General features: G+C 37.3%; 1 protein-coding gene across 6 annotated transcripts in view; it reads left to right on the top strand.

Annotated features, from left to right (window-relative positions):
- LOC118408336 (putative sodium-coupled neutral amino acid transporter 11) overlaps positions 1–15,701 on the top strand; it is a 64,080-nt gene that overhangs the window by 22,126 nt on the left and 26,253 nt on the right. For 5 of the 6 annotated variants that reach the window (XM_035809023.1, XM_035809026.1, XM_035809024.1 and 2 more), the window contains one exon: positions 9,627–9,769. In XM_035809023.1, coding sequence (XP_035664916.1) covers positions 9,713–9,769 — 57 coding nt within the window. In that variant the 5' untranslated portion in view covers positions 9,627–9,712. Of the gene's footprint in view, positions 1–9,228; positions 9,517–9,626; positions 9,770–15,701 lie in introns of those variants that run through there. The other variant, XM_035809027.1, reaches the window with a different exon arrangement.

Here is a 15,701-nt window from a genome sequence, read left to right on the forward strand (position 1 = left end):
GCAATTGGTCATGTATTTGCACTAAACATGATTCATTTTGAAGTGAAGTATCAAATTTCAAAATCCACCTGGATAATGGTTGAATTCATTTTGTATTTTCTTCTTCAATATAGCAAATGATCTGCTCTCTCATACACTGTGTATGAGATGACGAGGGGAAATGGAATGGGCTTGGTAAAAGTTTATTGTTGTGAATATGAGAATCTGGCTGCGGGGCAGTTGAATTTTTGAAATGAGCTCAAATGAGTCATACTTTGAACACATAACTTTTAAAGTAAATAATATGCTAGATAATAAAATGCTATAGCTAGCTGCTGAGTTACAATAGGGAAGTCCATGTGCCTAATTAAATGATTTTGATTTTTCTTTTAAATACTCCCATTGAGATCAACAAAAGAATTCTTCTGTCATTGACAAAAGGATGTATTTTCTGACCATTATATTTTCTGACCATTGTATTTTCTGATGAATTTTCTGTTGATTTTACTAGAAATATCTCAAAGGCATTTAAAGTTACTAACTTAAAGTTAAAGGCTATAAGTTTTCAAATCAGTATCCAGAAACACATTGGAAATTAATTTTTAAAGCTCAACCAAGTACTGTGTAACGTTATTTCTAAAGAGTGCCCCAGTTGAAGTTTGTCCAATAGTTGTTCGCATTATGATATTAATACCTGACTGTAATTTATATGGAGAGTACTCTTTAGGGGGTTAATTTTGTGTAATGCAACAGTTACTGCTCCCTTGTCCAAGTTCAATATCAAGTATCCGATACAATTACATTTTGAGATTCAGAGAAATATTACTAGCAGAACCGGAACACTCTCCTCTGGAGTACAATATGCCTTAAAAAGCTGAACTCCCAAGTGATATATGGTGCATAGACTTTGTGTCATACAAAGTTGGATGGGAGAAAAGTCAATGTCTCAGTTTGAAATCTTTATGGACAGTCATAATTAATTTAAAAGTAAACTCTTCCATTCCACCCACACTGAAAAGTTTAGATTCCCCTCAGGGCCTAGTACCTGCCACCATTTATCAGAGTAGACAAGTTCTGACAGTCTCCTCCCACATAATGGAGGTGTTCGTGCTGTTAAGAATACAAACAGTACGGTCTACACTAGTTATTATGCAGGATGACAATGAGCCAGAAAATTATTACAGATCCAAATAAAGTCAAACTCAAATTTAGTACTTACAAAATTAATGGTAACTTATCAATCTATTCTCCTGTTGATCTGCTAAAAATTTTGTGGATTTGCGGCTCAGAAATGTAGTACAGATTCTTGCGTGTTGCTTTCTGATGTAATTTCTACACATGTAGGCTGAGGAATTTATGATGATGAATGAGATTTTTAAGAGTTTGCAAAAGTTTTGAAGTACGATTTGTGTCACATTCTTTAAGGCTTTATTTCTGAAACCATAGACTGAGATTTTTCTTATTCTATTCTTTTTTTGTGGCTTTTATTTCCACCAGCATAGATTGACCATGCATGTACACATTTTTCATAGTCCTATGTCCTCTTTTATCTCAAAGTTTAATTTCACCGTTAAGTGCAGAGGAACAGCCCTGATGTCAATAGAACCTCAACCCTTTCCAATCATAAGCCTGTATGGAGCCAGGTTCCAAATGGCCTAGATTCTGTGACTGTCATAAAGGTCCACAACAGTATGGTAAAGGGCATTTATTGATGTAAGATTCTAGGGGTCACAGGTCAGGTTGCTGTTGCTATGTATCCAAGATGAAAACCATCAAACTGTTGCCTGAGAAGAAAATTGGGACAAACTAATATTAAGACCTTGAAATATTGATTTTTCAAAAGGACCAGGTGATTGTCATGATATACTGGAAGACAATTTGTTACAGTTCAAGAATTATTAATGTTTCCAAAATGAACAATAATAAATAAGTCACAATCACTGATATACTGCAATGCAGCATATCCCAAGGGTTTTCTACCTGGTGGCAAGGAAACAACATTGTCTTCAATACACTCTGCATTTAAAGATTATTGCAGGTATAACTAGATCTGTCAGATATTTGTGATTTCTGAGTAGCCTGTACCAAACCTGTAACATTACATATACCAGTCCAGGTACTGGGTATATGGATGTGATTTTCTTCTTACAAATATTAAGATGATTTCTATTAAAATGATATTTTTCTTTTCCGCTTTAAAAAAATCAATTGTAGAACGGAAAAGAAAATTTGTGCACAAAGGAATCTTTGAATGGTGCAAGTATTAGAAACACATTGTATATTGGAAATGTTGTGGAATAGACATGACCGAGAATGGCTAGTTTATTTCAATACACAATAAAATCACACCATTAATAACATGTCTTTGCAGCCGCTACAGGACTGAATTGAGACAAAATTTACAGTTATAAAATTTTGTAAGTACTGTAAATGCATTTGAGTTCGCGAAGATTTAATTTCACTGTAGCGGGAAAATGATCTTTTTGCGGTGGTTTTAATTTTGCGGTAGCACCATGCACTGAAGTCTCTTATAACCATGGAAAAATGTTTGCCGTGGTTTTAATTTCGTGGTGAAGCGGTGCCAAAAAGTAATGCATTTACAGTATTCTGCATTGAGATATACGACTGTCGTGCACAATCATGATCAGAATAGATACTTTAACACGGGTAAACTAAGTCACAATCATGATCAGAATAGATACCGTAACACATGTAAACTAAGTCAAGAAAATGCTCTTCAAAGTTCTCCAACTGCAGACTGAAAGGTACCCACCTAAGCCATTACATAGACTTGGCATTTTGCATTCTAACAAAAATAGAAAAAATCAATTGTGAAACAAAAGAAAATGGAGGGGATTGTGCAAGTATGAGAAATTATTGTAAATGTTGCCAAATATGAATGATAATAAATGTTTTGTTTCAATACACAATGAAATCAATAACATGTCATTGTAGCCACTACAGGGCTTTATTGAGACACAATTTACAGTTATAAAATTTCTTAAGTATTCCGCAACAATCGTGATCAGAATAGATACTGTAAGACATGTAAACTAAGTCAAGAAAATGCTCTTCAAAGTTGTCCAACTGCAGACTGAAAGGTACCCATCTAAGCCATTAGCAGACATGCACTAGGGACACCCCTGCTCTTGTCAGTACTGAGGAGGAGAGCAGCCTGCAGGCAGAACAAATAAAGTTAATGGTGTGTGGGGGATGGTACATGTCAGTGAGTGATTACATCATATGGCTGATTTTTGGGACGTGCCCGGTGTACGGCCATCAGTCGTCGATATGCATCGCGTTCAGACAAATTGCTCGTTTTGGCAAAGATTGGATCACACCACCGCTGTGATTCATGACTCAATGTTCTGTTACTGTAACTTGTGAATTCTTGTGGGAAGCAATTTGGAATGACTCAAAATCGTATTTCATATCCTAACATACAAAATGTATGCAGCGGTGAAAAGTGTTTTGATAGCTGATGCAGTATGATGGAGTCGATGATTCCATTTTTGTACAATTTGCCATATTTTGAATTTCTGACTGCTTATTTTCACTAAAAATAAAAAACAAGATAAACTTGAGTAAATTAGTTTGATCCTGCAGTTACATATAGACTATTACTATACCACAGTCTTTATACTAAGAAACTCTATCAAAACGCTATAAGTCCAATTGTCTGACACAATATCAAAACATGTTCAAAATTGTGTGGAAATTTTCATTATGCTCTTTATAAACTCACCTTTGATATTTTATGCAACTACTGTATCCCATTTTTCAATGTCAGTTCTGTTTCTGTTATGATTAATATGAACAACTGCAAGCAATAAGATTATGTATTTTTCTGGTGCTGAAAAATGGCTCAGTCTACATTAAACCTGCTTTACATTTACTTTGTAACATCTTTAAGCTATTTTTTGTTATGGCTAGCTAATATTTCATACTCACTGTAAGTCACTGGCATACATGTGTTTGAAATTACTTCCCAGTGCAATCTATTCACATTACTAAAATCTCTCTCGTTAGCATGCTATTTTCATGATGATTACTTAGAATAGCCTTCAATGGTACTAAAATCAGCACAATCAGCTAATTTTGTCCTACCCTACTGACTATGCAGCATTATGATGATATCTGAACTCATTTTGCATCATTCCTGTTCCCATAATGCTACATAAATTCCTGCCCTTGGTGCTGAAAGCTGTTGTGTTCCTTGATTTCCGATACTTTTACTGAGCAAGTTTCTCTGCTGGGTCCAATTTCCTTACTACTCTCACAATCAAGATTATACACAGTGGAGTTGTTTATTGGAATTCTATACAGAACCTTGTGTATTACTTTAACATTTCTGTGGTGCTGACATTATTTCCACACACTGCACATGTTAACGTTAACAGTATTGTAAAATGCATCTTGTCCATAGTTCTTTCATCACAACACATCTTATGAAATTGTTAAAAGAATTTCCAAGTGTTTTTACTCCTGTTAAGCATGCAAAGCCAAAAATGTTTTGCTATGCACTCATCTGTCTGTCACACTAAATTCTGCCAGCGGACATCCCAAAGTGAGAAGCTACAATATGTAACAGTTGCATGTTTTATCCATGATCTTTAATATTTTGTGAGACAATTATGTCTCTTTCAGTCATTTTGAAGTCTACCACTGGACTACAAGTCGCCCATTTCAAAAGAAAATATCTCAAGTTTATCTTAAGAATTCATGCCAACTGAAGTACCATTTATGTGGGAAAGGTTTCTTTTGCCTTGCAAATATCTTAAGTCCCATTCCTTTTGCCTCTCAAATGTCTTAAGTCCCATATCTTTTGCCTTTCAAATGTCTTAAGTCTCATTCCTTTTGGCTTGCAAATGTATTGAGTCCCACAGACCAAAACTGATATTTTCTAGACTGGTATATAATGGCTACAGTAGCATGCAAAAGGCACTGTAGATTTCCAAGGTCTGTCAGAGATTAAATCTGAAGCAGGAACATGAACATGTTTAATGCAGGGCTGCAGTCAAATATGAATGGCTCTGGGGCCAGTATTCTTCACATAACGCGCTGCTGCAATGACTGTTTCTATCACTCGGGAAAATCAAACAACTCCAACAGGCTGTTATGGTGCCCTGCGGCATGCACTGATCTGCAGCCATCCGCACTCAATCTGTCACAATATCCGTGCAGCCACCTCAATATCATCCGCAGCTCGCGCAATTTGTTGTCTCTGGCAAATTGTACCTGCGGAGACGCCCCATTTGCATGGTGACACGCGTCACAGCGGCATCAAGACGGAAACAGCGTGTAATCCCCAAGTATGACAACATTGTTTGATACATTCAACAAATTCTGCCCCATCCATTTGGAAAGCTGGAGATACCATCATTCCCCAAAGTCCTCCCCGCTTTGATACATGTATTCTTCAGCCCGAGGGAGCAAAGTTGGGCACCAACAGATCAATTACACTGTTGCAATCTCTATGCAGCCGTGCTTCTTGTCATCGAGGGTCACAGGTTGAGCCAGAGGTTACCCCAGGAGGGAAAAGGCGTACATTCCGGTCACAGTAACCTTGACAGCGGGATATTGTGTGCTGTTTGCAGCTCTCCATAAAGTGGCTTACATATCAAATTCAGTTCAGCTTTTGAAAGCACAACTTTAAGCTCTTATGGAAGGAAAAGGAAGAAAATAAGTGTTTCAGGCACAACTGTGGCATCGGCGTCTCCTATAGATGTACATACATGATTTTAACTTATCACTAATGCCTATCAATACCACTCAATGAAATGCAAGTTCTGTAGCTTGTCCATGGTTCTACATTTCCTTCAGCAATCTTCTAATGTTCAATATCATCATACATGCTGGCCATGTCCATGGTACTAGTTTTCCTTCATTAGCAATCTATTAATGTTACCTTAATATGTCAAACACACTGGTCCTGTCCATGGTGCTGAATTTCCTTCATGCAATGTAATGTTGCCTTATTCTATGCATACTGGTTCTGTCCTTGGTGCTACATTACCTGCAGGTTTCTACTAACATTACCTCATACCATACACACTGGTCCTGTCCATGGTGCTGCATTTCCTGCAGTAGTCATCTAATGTTAATGTATACTATACGCACTGTTCCTGTTCATGGTGCTAATTTTTCTTTAGCATCAATCTAATGCTACATTAAACAATGTTTGCTGCTCCATGGTGCTGCATTTCCTTCATTAGCCACCTAATGCTACCTTATGCTATAACTTAATACACTGGCCGTATCTTTGTCTCCGAAAGTATGTTCAATATCTGACAAAGATTAAAGGGGAAAAAGTGCTGCTTTGAGCCCCAAACTTTAATTGTTCAATTCATCCACAGCATAACTCCAGGCAGAGAATTCTATTTCATTTGATACTCCATTAGTTGTAAAGATTCACTGGAGCAGCAGGGACTCAGAAGCATGGTCAATTTTGGAGCGATTTACGGTATAAGCATCTGTATTGAAGGAGGTACTCATTCAACCATTCATAAAAGGTCTTGAGTTTCTCACAGCTTTTTGCACCCAAACTTTCCCCAGCTTACTGTTCCAGCACTATTGCGTCACTTCTGTGAAAGATAGGCATAGTCTTGCATGGACAGAATGAGCAATGAATTTGATTCAGTATTGGACCCAATCTACAAGTTCATTTCTTTCTTGGCAGCCAGAGAAAACTGGGGAGTTGATTGATGTACTCCTACACTCAATGGTAAGCTCTTGATATGATGAAAGCTTCCTGTGCGCCAGCTAAGGAATATTCCACCCAATTCATCCCACATGCGTAACCTTTAGCTCTAAGACAGCAAATTAGGAGACTTGGGAGCATTTTAAGATAAACACGTTCAGCTGCTGCCGCACACTTGATGCATCCTGACAGCAGATAACAAGTGAAGGAAATTGCACCTTGATAGTTGACTGTGAAAAATTTACATTGACATTTTTACGGAAGCCTCCCTTGATGATGCTACAAGTCATAAATGGCTTTGCCAAGAACATTTTCCGGCACAATCTTATTTCTATCTTTGCACCACAGGAAGTAAGGTGTACTCTGTAAGTAGTTAACCATAATTTGTTCTGTCAAAACACATTATATGCAGGTATATCTGTACCCTTTTGATAGATATGCTTGGAGCCAATAAGTACACCTTATCTGAGTTAAGGAAAAACATGCTAATATTTTTGCCTGAAGTCCCAGGTTTGCAAAGATAAGGCAGTAGAGACAGGAATTTAGATTTATTTGGAATTTCTTGCTTTTGTTCATCGTTTAGACATGGTGATTGCTTGTGCTGATGTTCAGAATTATTCATTTTGGCATCAAAAGTTCAGTGATACTTCTTTTAAACAGTACTTTTAAATAGTTACAAAAATAAGCAGCAAATTGAAAAAGGGTTTACTTAAATTGTCACTTAAATGGCTATCATTCTATCAACTCTATAATATTTCATTTCAATGTGCATTTTAAATTGTCTGTTTGATGTATATGCATCGTGCAGAAGAAATTGATGTCTCCATTTTATTTGCATATTCATTTGGCATAAATGTTGCCACAGTTTTGTGGCCTATGAGATGAGAGTGACACAGGTGTCTCCTAATTGGACTTATTAGGCATTAATTGGACCCACTACTCCTTTAGCCCTTATCAGTCATCAGCATTCCTACTACAGACATATGGAACACAATCAGTGGATTTTCAGAGCATCAGGAGCATCTCTAAATCCTGCCCAGGATTTCTGCTAATTTCCAAAATTTCATCACTCATTAGGTAACAGCAGTTAGATTATGTCTTAAAATTTGTGATTCATTTTTTCCAAAGGAGAATAAGATGTGTCCAAAGATGTGTGCTAATTCAGCAGCAAAATCTAAAAGTTTCATATGTCATTGGATAGAACACATCTGATAATAGTGGCATAGAAATAAATGTTACTGCTTTTTTTGCAAAGCTTTATGGTACAGTGTCGCTTCAGTACACCAGGCTAACTCCAGCTTCCTATGGAGGCATATCTTATTTTAAAATAATTCATGTTCCTTATGAATTTAGACAGACCTTTGATTGCAAAACATATCTGTTCCTACATTTTCAGTATCACAAAGAAGCTAGGAGAAGTTGAATTCACTTAGTATACTAGTAGAATATGATCCTTTTGTTGGTCGACATTATAAATATTCCATGTATTTGTCAACTATATTTTTGTTGAGACCTGTGGGTATCATGTACAATAAAGGTCTTCATTCATTAAAATTGGATAACAGATGAGCCACTGACTGTTTTATGAAAGATGTCATAGCAGTGAGCTTCAGGTGTAACAATGGCAGAATCATCCATCAAACATCCAGGACTTGATTATTCCTCCAGTAGGCGGCAATCCTCTGATGCAAGAAAAGTGATTCTGTCTGAATGTGTAACTTATAAGCGAGAGACTTCATACTGCAAAGGCAATGTGTCAGTATCATGTCCGTGTGAGCAACGCCCGAGACTTTGTTTCAAAGGGTGCGGCAGTTGGAGTCATCCAGTGTTCGGAATACGTGATGACATGACATTTTTCCTAAAGGTTTTGATGGCATATAACAGCATCTCCTGGGGTTTACCTTGCCATGTGAGGTGCTGAATATTGCTGGGTTGCGACATTTGTACTAAATGTGCAGGGAAAGTTTGAAGTTCATTCCTTGCAGACTGACTGTCTCTTCTTATTTTGTGTCTCCCACTCATCAATAAGGTTAGCAACAAATTTATAAAAAAATATCATCATACATGAAACATATTGCACCATCACATTGGTAATATCCAGGGCTATGCAATTCATCTTAAACTTTATCATTTTGCCTCATTAATGCCTTGCATTTTTACAATCATAGGAAGGCCAAACAATACCATGTAATTAATAGCTACATAATTTGTAATGGTACAAATCACCAAATTAATCACAAAGAATTCTAGCATTAAAATCTACTAGAAAGGTTTCAAACATCTTGTTATCATCCACCGCTGGGATAGCAATTTTTGCTGACTACTGTATTTCCTCTCCAAAAGAGCTCCACTCCCAATCCCCATGCACTGAGAGATTTATTTGTGCGCAAGTGTTTTGCAACAGTTTTGTAGGAAATATATCACTTAGAGCTTTCAAATGATTGTGACCCAGTCTGCCCATCCCCCACCACCCTACCATACTCTCATACCTCTAATGAAACCATTCTCAGCTTGTTGCCAGAGAAATTGCCTCCCATTGGGGTATTCCACACCATCCTGTGTGTCATTCGGTGCGAGCCGCACATTTTCTTGCCAGTTTCCCTCCAATCAAAATTCCTCTGACGTCAATGCCAGGCAGCGTTTCTAGCATGAAAATGTCGCATCACCGGGGAAAGCCCGAAATAACAAGCAACAAAATGAGTCGGAAAAGAACAGGGTCAACTTGGGCATTTGAAGTTAGCGTGACTCCCCGTTGTGCATAAATGGAACAGTCTGTCGGGTTTGCAATTCATGAGCTTTCAGCGTAGGAGACTTTCAAACTCATGGCTGCATAACAGGTGCAGCACTCAGTTTGTCATTCTTGGTTTCATTTCCAATTCGCTGAAATGAATCTGTACTAAAAAACTTGCACAGAAGGCTACAATATTGTTTTATTTTCTTCATGTAGATAGAGTTACTACAGGAACATCGCTGGAAGATTGGAGATTCTCTTTGTTTGCTGGTACCCAAGTGTGGCAGTGACGGGACGGAATCATGGATTCGGAAGCAACAGAAATGGAGGAGAAGAAATACATCATAGAAAAGTCCCAGGTAGGATGATATTTACATGTACCTGTTTATAGATACATATTTAGTCACATGAAAAGGATATTTAGCAATTGAAAAGGATGTTGTATATAGGGAATTTGCAGTGTGCAACCAATGCAAAAAAATTTGACATTTATATAGAATATTGATTGAGTTTTAACCTAAATATCATTTTTCATTTGTATTGTTCAAAGTTAATGTTACTAAATGTAATTACTAAAGGAAAAACAACTAAAACTGTCCAATTTCAAAATTTGCTTGGGAATAGGCAATCAATCCCAAGTCAAATTTGGTCATTAGGGGGACCTCAGAGTTTAAATGAATGTCTAAATTTGTACTCCTAAACATAAGTGCATGGCATTCATTTTTCAATGTCCTGCAATTCCTTTTCATGTATTTTGTAGATATATAATCAATGAGAAGCCGATTGCATGGCACTCAAGCAAGAAATATGCAATCTATGGTAGCACTGGACATAACATATTTGGACACCCCATCAGGCTCATAACCCCATTATCTTGCATGTCTCAAAATATATGGAGCAAAGTACACAATGTACCATGACATGAAATCAGATGTCCTTGCCTTGACTGATAAGTCTCTTATCTAACCAAACTTGATCTCTAAAGCAAAAGCAGATCACTCAAATTACTGGCTATTCAGAAGCTATGGGTCCTAATTTGCCATCATTTGAGTCAAGTGCTTTTATTGAGTGTGCTTCAAAGGTGGCTTTTCATGTAAGCCACAGAATATGATGATTTGTCCATCAGTCAATAGTTCTAATGACAGCTGTGTGCTGTGGTGGGAGCAGACGAATGAATTATTTATCTTGTTGGCCTTTAATGCGGTGGAAAATTCCACCAATTTGGTAAAGGATTAGCCTTTTCATGCTCCATTTGAATGATGAATTAAATTACTGAAAATTGACTTAATTCAAAGACTTGGTAAGGGTAGAGTTTATTTTGAACATAGATGCTGTGGCCATTGTCATATGCTCAATGTTTTTCTTTACAGGTTTTGGTATTTTTCTTAATACATGTGTATCACCTTGCAAATTTTGGTGTGTGTGTATGAGCAACTGTAATAGTTTTACTGCTTTGAACTTGTCAAATGACTTTTATTGTTTTTCAAAGAAATGATGAATATTCATGGTGTAATATGAGACAGCAAAGCATAACACTATATCATGATGAATATTTCAGATTTAGTCCTTATACTCAGGTTAATGTATATTAAAGTATAACACTATATCATGATGAATATTTCAGATTTAGTCCTTATACTCAGGTTAATGTATATTTCATCAATTTGGAAGAGAATAGTTTTCAAGCTCTTGAGAGAATACAAATTACTAAAACATACCTTCTGCTTTCAATTTTAAGATTTATTTCTCAACAGTTGCACCAACTTAGATCATCAAGAATGATGTACATATTGGGATCAGGCTCTGTTGGCTTTAGGCCTGTGCTACCATTAAAGATGTAAGAGGATAATAAAACATCGACTGACTTCAATGTCATGACCTACAGATTTGCTTTTGCATTGGTTTGAAAATGTATTCAAGTTCACAACCCATTAGATAATGCTGTTTGTATATTATTACTCTTTCTAAGAATCTCCTTTGATGGCTCATATTTTACATGAATTTATGTCATACCTGGATCATGATAACGTTTGATACGGGTGTTCCAGACCAATCCGTATTTTATGGTATCACATCGGCTTCTACTTGTGCACCGCTGTTGAAAATTTGAATACTGCTGGATTTGGATGTTAGACGTTTGACATTGTCCATTTTTTTTGTTAGAGTTCTTTACATGCAGAGGACGTGATTTTCTCCAAAGCGTGAATGTCACTCTGATCCCCGGTGTGCCAGCCAGGCTAATTCCACCTGGTTTAACAGTAATACAGTAATGCCACATCCCTGTCCTAACCTCCTCTCGCCTTCTTCGCCTCTGACATGACCCGGCCAGCTGCAGCATGACACCCTGTAAGGCTTCATCCTTATTCATGATAAAAGCGGTGTCGTAAGGTTCTAGTGTTTTACAGGTGTGAGTCAGAGCAGTGTGAATTACAGGCTGTAGAACTGTATGTCTCAGTGCCACTGCTGCCCTCTTTGATCCAAAAGTACAGCAAGTGGGCATCTTAAATTATATTGACTGGTTTCTTTTAACTTCAAAAAAAAGAACTTGGACACCACAGAATATCACATAGGGATAGGTTGATAAGTCACATGCATGTAATTTTGGCTGCAAAATTTGACTATAACTCTATCTTGGTTGTCCATGCCATCGATGATGACTATAACTACTTGCACACTAATACTAGCTAAGGGGTCAGACATCATTCAGTGTTTTATAATTATTTTCTGTTTTTATTGCATTTGGAAACTAAAATCCCACTGTATAGAGGTTGACTCTTCCCAGTCTTAGTAAATTTCAACAAAGCAATTTTAGTAGCAAAGCAATTATCGACGACAATTTTGCAATCAGAGAAATTTGTATGAACAATCTGCACATAAAAGGCCTGCAAATTGTCTCTTTCATTTCCTGTTGTATGAACCAGGCAGCCCTCATCCAGCCCGTCCAATGAACTGTTAGCATCCCCCCAATCCATCACTGAGACTACTCTACCTGATTAAGCCCAAATAATGCAGTTCCTGAATATGGATTTGTCAATCGAGCCAGCCAAATCCCTCCAGACGGTTTGGAGGCGTGTTTGTTTGATGTTGGAATTTGCGGCCTGATTCAATCAGCTCGGATCTAGCCAGGGTCGGATGATTCCAGGGGGGTGCGCTGGCATCTGGAAGCAATGCCATAGATCAAGTTCAATCTTTATAGACTACGGGGAATGTGGAATTGCAATCTTTCCCCAACTTGTTGACATTTTGTATTCTGATAATGCGCTAAGAGACATACTGGAAAGTCAGCCGGGCTTTAGACACGGCTATGTCTTAATTGGAAAACATTGATTTACAGACCCACTGTGGGACGCTTTGGCTAAATCATAACCCAGTCTGTACACATCACTCAGAATGTCTTCAGCACATTCCTATATGCTTGACAATTTCCTTGAGCTTCTACATTCTAATCTACCCACAAGGGAAATCTGGTTTCCCCACAGTAATATCCTGTTGTGTACTGTCTATAATTGCTTTGCCATCATCATACTTGCATGTCTACATATTTCAAACTTGTCATCATTCCCTTGCACTCTAGACATACCCTAGCTGAACTAGTCTCTTTTTACAGCTGCAATCCAAAATTGATTGTCGTAGGATGAACCATCTTGTTGATTTCAATTGTCAATTCTCCGTATCTGTATCTGTATCTATATCTATATGGCCGGTATAACCTCTCTTCGGCATAACACACCAGCTTTGCAGGCACGCGGCGCGGCAGCAGCTGGTTATATTACACTGAATGACCCATCACACCTAACTTTTGTGCAGCAATCTGCAAGTGTTCTTTAAAACTACCAAGAGAAGATTACCCTTAACTGTGCTTGGTGATAACGTATTCCACTCTACGATAAATACGAATTTTTGAATACATCAGTCCTCTGTATCTGTATCTATATATTAGCCAGTATAATTCTGGCTAGTTTTCTTGGAAATAAACAGTACCATCAGTAGCAAACTAATTCTGATCTGCAATTATACTGTAAATGCTTTTAATTTTGCAGGAATTCTATTTTGCTGTACAAAGAAAATGGAGTGCTTGAGGTGGTTTTTGGATTGTGACTGGAACGACAATCATTTTTGGGGTGGTTTTAAGTTGACTGTGACGAGGACAAACACTAAACCACAAAAATGAAACCAACTGTAACGTTATGTCTGTACTTGAAAAAAGGCCACAAAAAGTTTGACACACCAACTGCTTTTTCATGAGGTGACTGAAGAGGAAATTACTCAGAACATGATATAAAGTGCAGAGATATTTTATTGACAGACGACTTTGTGATTTTCAAGTAATTGCATTGGTTCAATGATTCCTTACAAACCTGATAAAAGAGATTTTGCAATCAATTTATGCAATACCTAGTGCTACAGTACTAGTTCCAAAGCATATTTGCCTGCATGATTTTATCAGTGACATCACAATTGAATGGGTCAAGGTTTTTACATCGAAAGTGGACGTCATGTCTGGTTTTTCAGACAAGTGACGTACTTCAGATAAATGTGTTTCTACTTTAAGTACATGTTGAGTGAAAAACCCATTTGTCTGAAGACCTGTTGAAGGGTGAGGAAAATATGCTGATGCTCATGATACAGATGATGATTAAGATGAAATTACAAAAAAATTCTATTTTTGGAGAAAGTGAAATTGCATTAAAAAGTTTCAAGGCTTCGGGTAGAATTGGATAGGACTATGATATTGATATGTGTCTTCAATACAAATGGAATTGTCAGATGTAATAACTGCTGGCCCCAGAAGCATTTTAAGTTGCAGCAACTTTAACCACAATAAGACAACTTCTACGAAGTTGAAATTATTATACTACTTGTCAGATTATTTGTGTAGGAATCTTGATATATTAATCAGTTTCCCTTTTTGCAAAATGTCCAATGGCATGTCATTTTTGTGATGTTACTTGAGACTCAGTGCCAAGTAAAATCACAATTTCTTTTAAAAACATTCACAACGTAACCTTCTATCCAACATACAAACTGCACATTCACTCTATGTTATTCTGGTCACATGCAGACAAGGTCATAGTATGCCCCCCATTGTCTCCAAGGCTAACTTGGGTCAACTCACAATCCTATGCAAAACACTGCTGCAATAAGTTCACAAACTTTTTACTTTGGTGCATAATTATATCTTTGGAGTTACTGTAGGAAGAATTGGCTTGGGTGGTTTAAATGTAGGGTTTTGTGGTGACAGTACATGTAACGCTAGTTCACCTTTATCCGTGGAGTAACTTTATTTGCTGTTTTAAAACCAGGGGGTATGTAGGGATATCAAGTTGATGGACAGTGGTTTGAAAGCGCAATATTTTCGAAATTCAGCTTGTTTACGAATTTAAAACCACCTTCCGTCGCATTGACGTCCCTAATTACCCATTTTTTTTCAACAATGGATAAAGTTACCTCGCGGATAAAGGAGAACTAATTTTATGTATCATTTTGCCGGTGCTACATGAATATCTTGTGGGTCTCAACAGTTTTTCTGTTTGAACCTCCATTTGTACTTGAACAATGTTATGTACTAAAAGTGAAAAGTTTTCACTACTTACATCACATGTAGCAGACAAAATAATAAGTCTTAGTATAACACATTTCACAGAAAGAAGTTCAAGACAGTCATCAGACAGCACTTTTGCATTGCATTTTGATCTAATAATCTTATTCAGACCTGCCACTACTAGTAATACCAGGGTAGCTCACATAATGTACATTGTGTAATTGGCTCTCCAATTCCATTTCTAAAAGAGCTCTGAGTGAATTCAGCAGTAGTAATTTTGTAGGGCACGTCTGGTAGCTCTAATGCAAGTACTTTATGTCAGAATAGAATGGCTGCCATCTAAATGTACAAGACACCCACTTTAGACAATCACATCAGAAGCCAACAAAGTAAGAGATCAACAGAGGCAGGCGATACCGAAATTCCGCGGTAATGAAATTGTCTGGGCCTTGCCTGTGTCCATTTGTCGTAGTTAGAGCTTGTATGGATGGTACTGCAAGGTGTAGGAGACATTCTTATGGTAAATCGTGATGTCAAATGACAATGCAAAGCTTTTATTATAGCAAACCATTCTCTCCAACAACTGTCATTTGAAGCATTCCTATATTCCAATGTTGCAAATGAGTTTGGCTACAATGTGGAAGTTAGGTGTACAGAACTACATATTGCAATTTGACTCAATTGTCTACATGTATACTCATTGGTTTCAGAAGTATTCCCTCATTCAATAATCTATGTAATTTAAGATT

Source organism: Branchiostoma floridae, unplaced genomic scaffold (genome assembly GCF_000003815.2).
Source record: "Branchiostoma floridae strain S238N-H82 unplaced genomic scaffold, Bfl_VNyyK Sc7u5tJ_1574, whole genome shotgun sequence".
Taxonomy (NCBI): Eukaryota; Metazoa; Chordata; class Leptocardii; order Amphioxiformes; family Branchiostomatidae; genus Branchiostoma; species Branchiostoma floridae.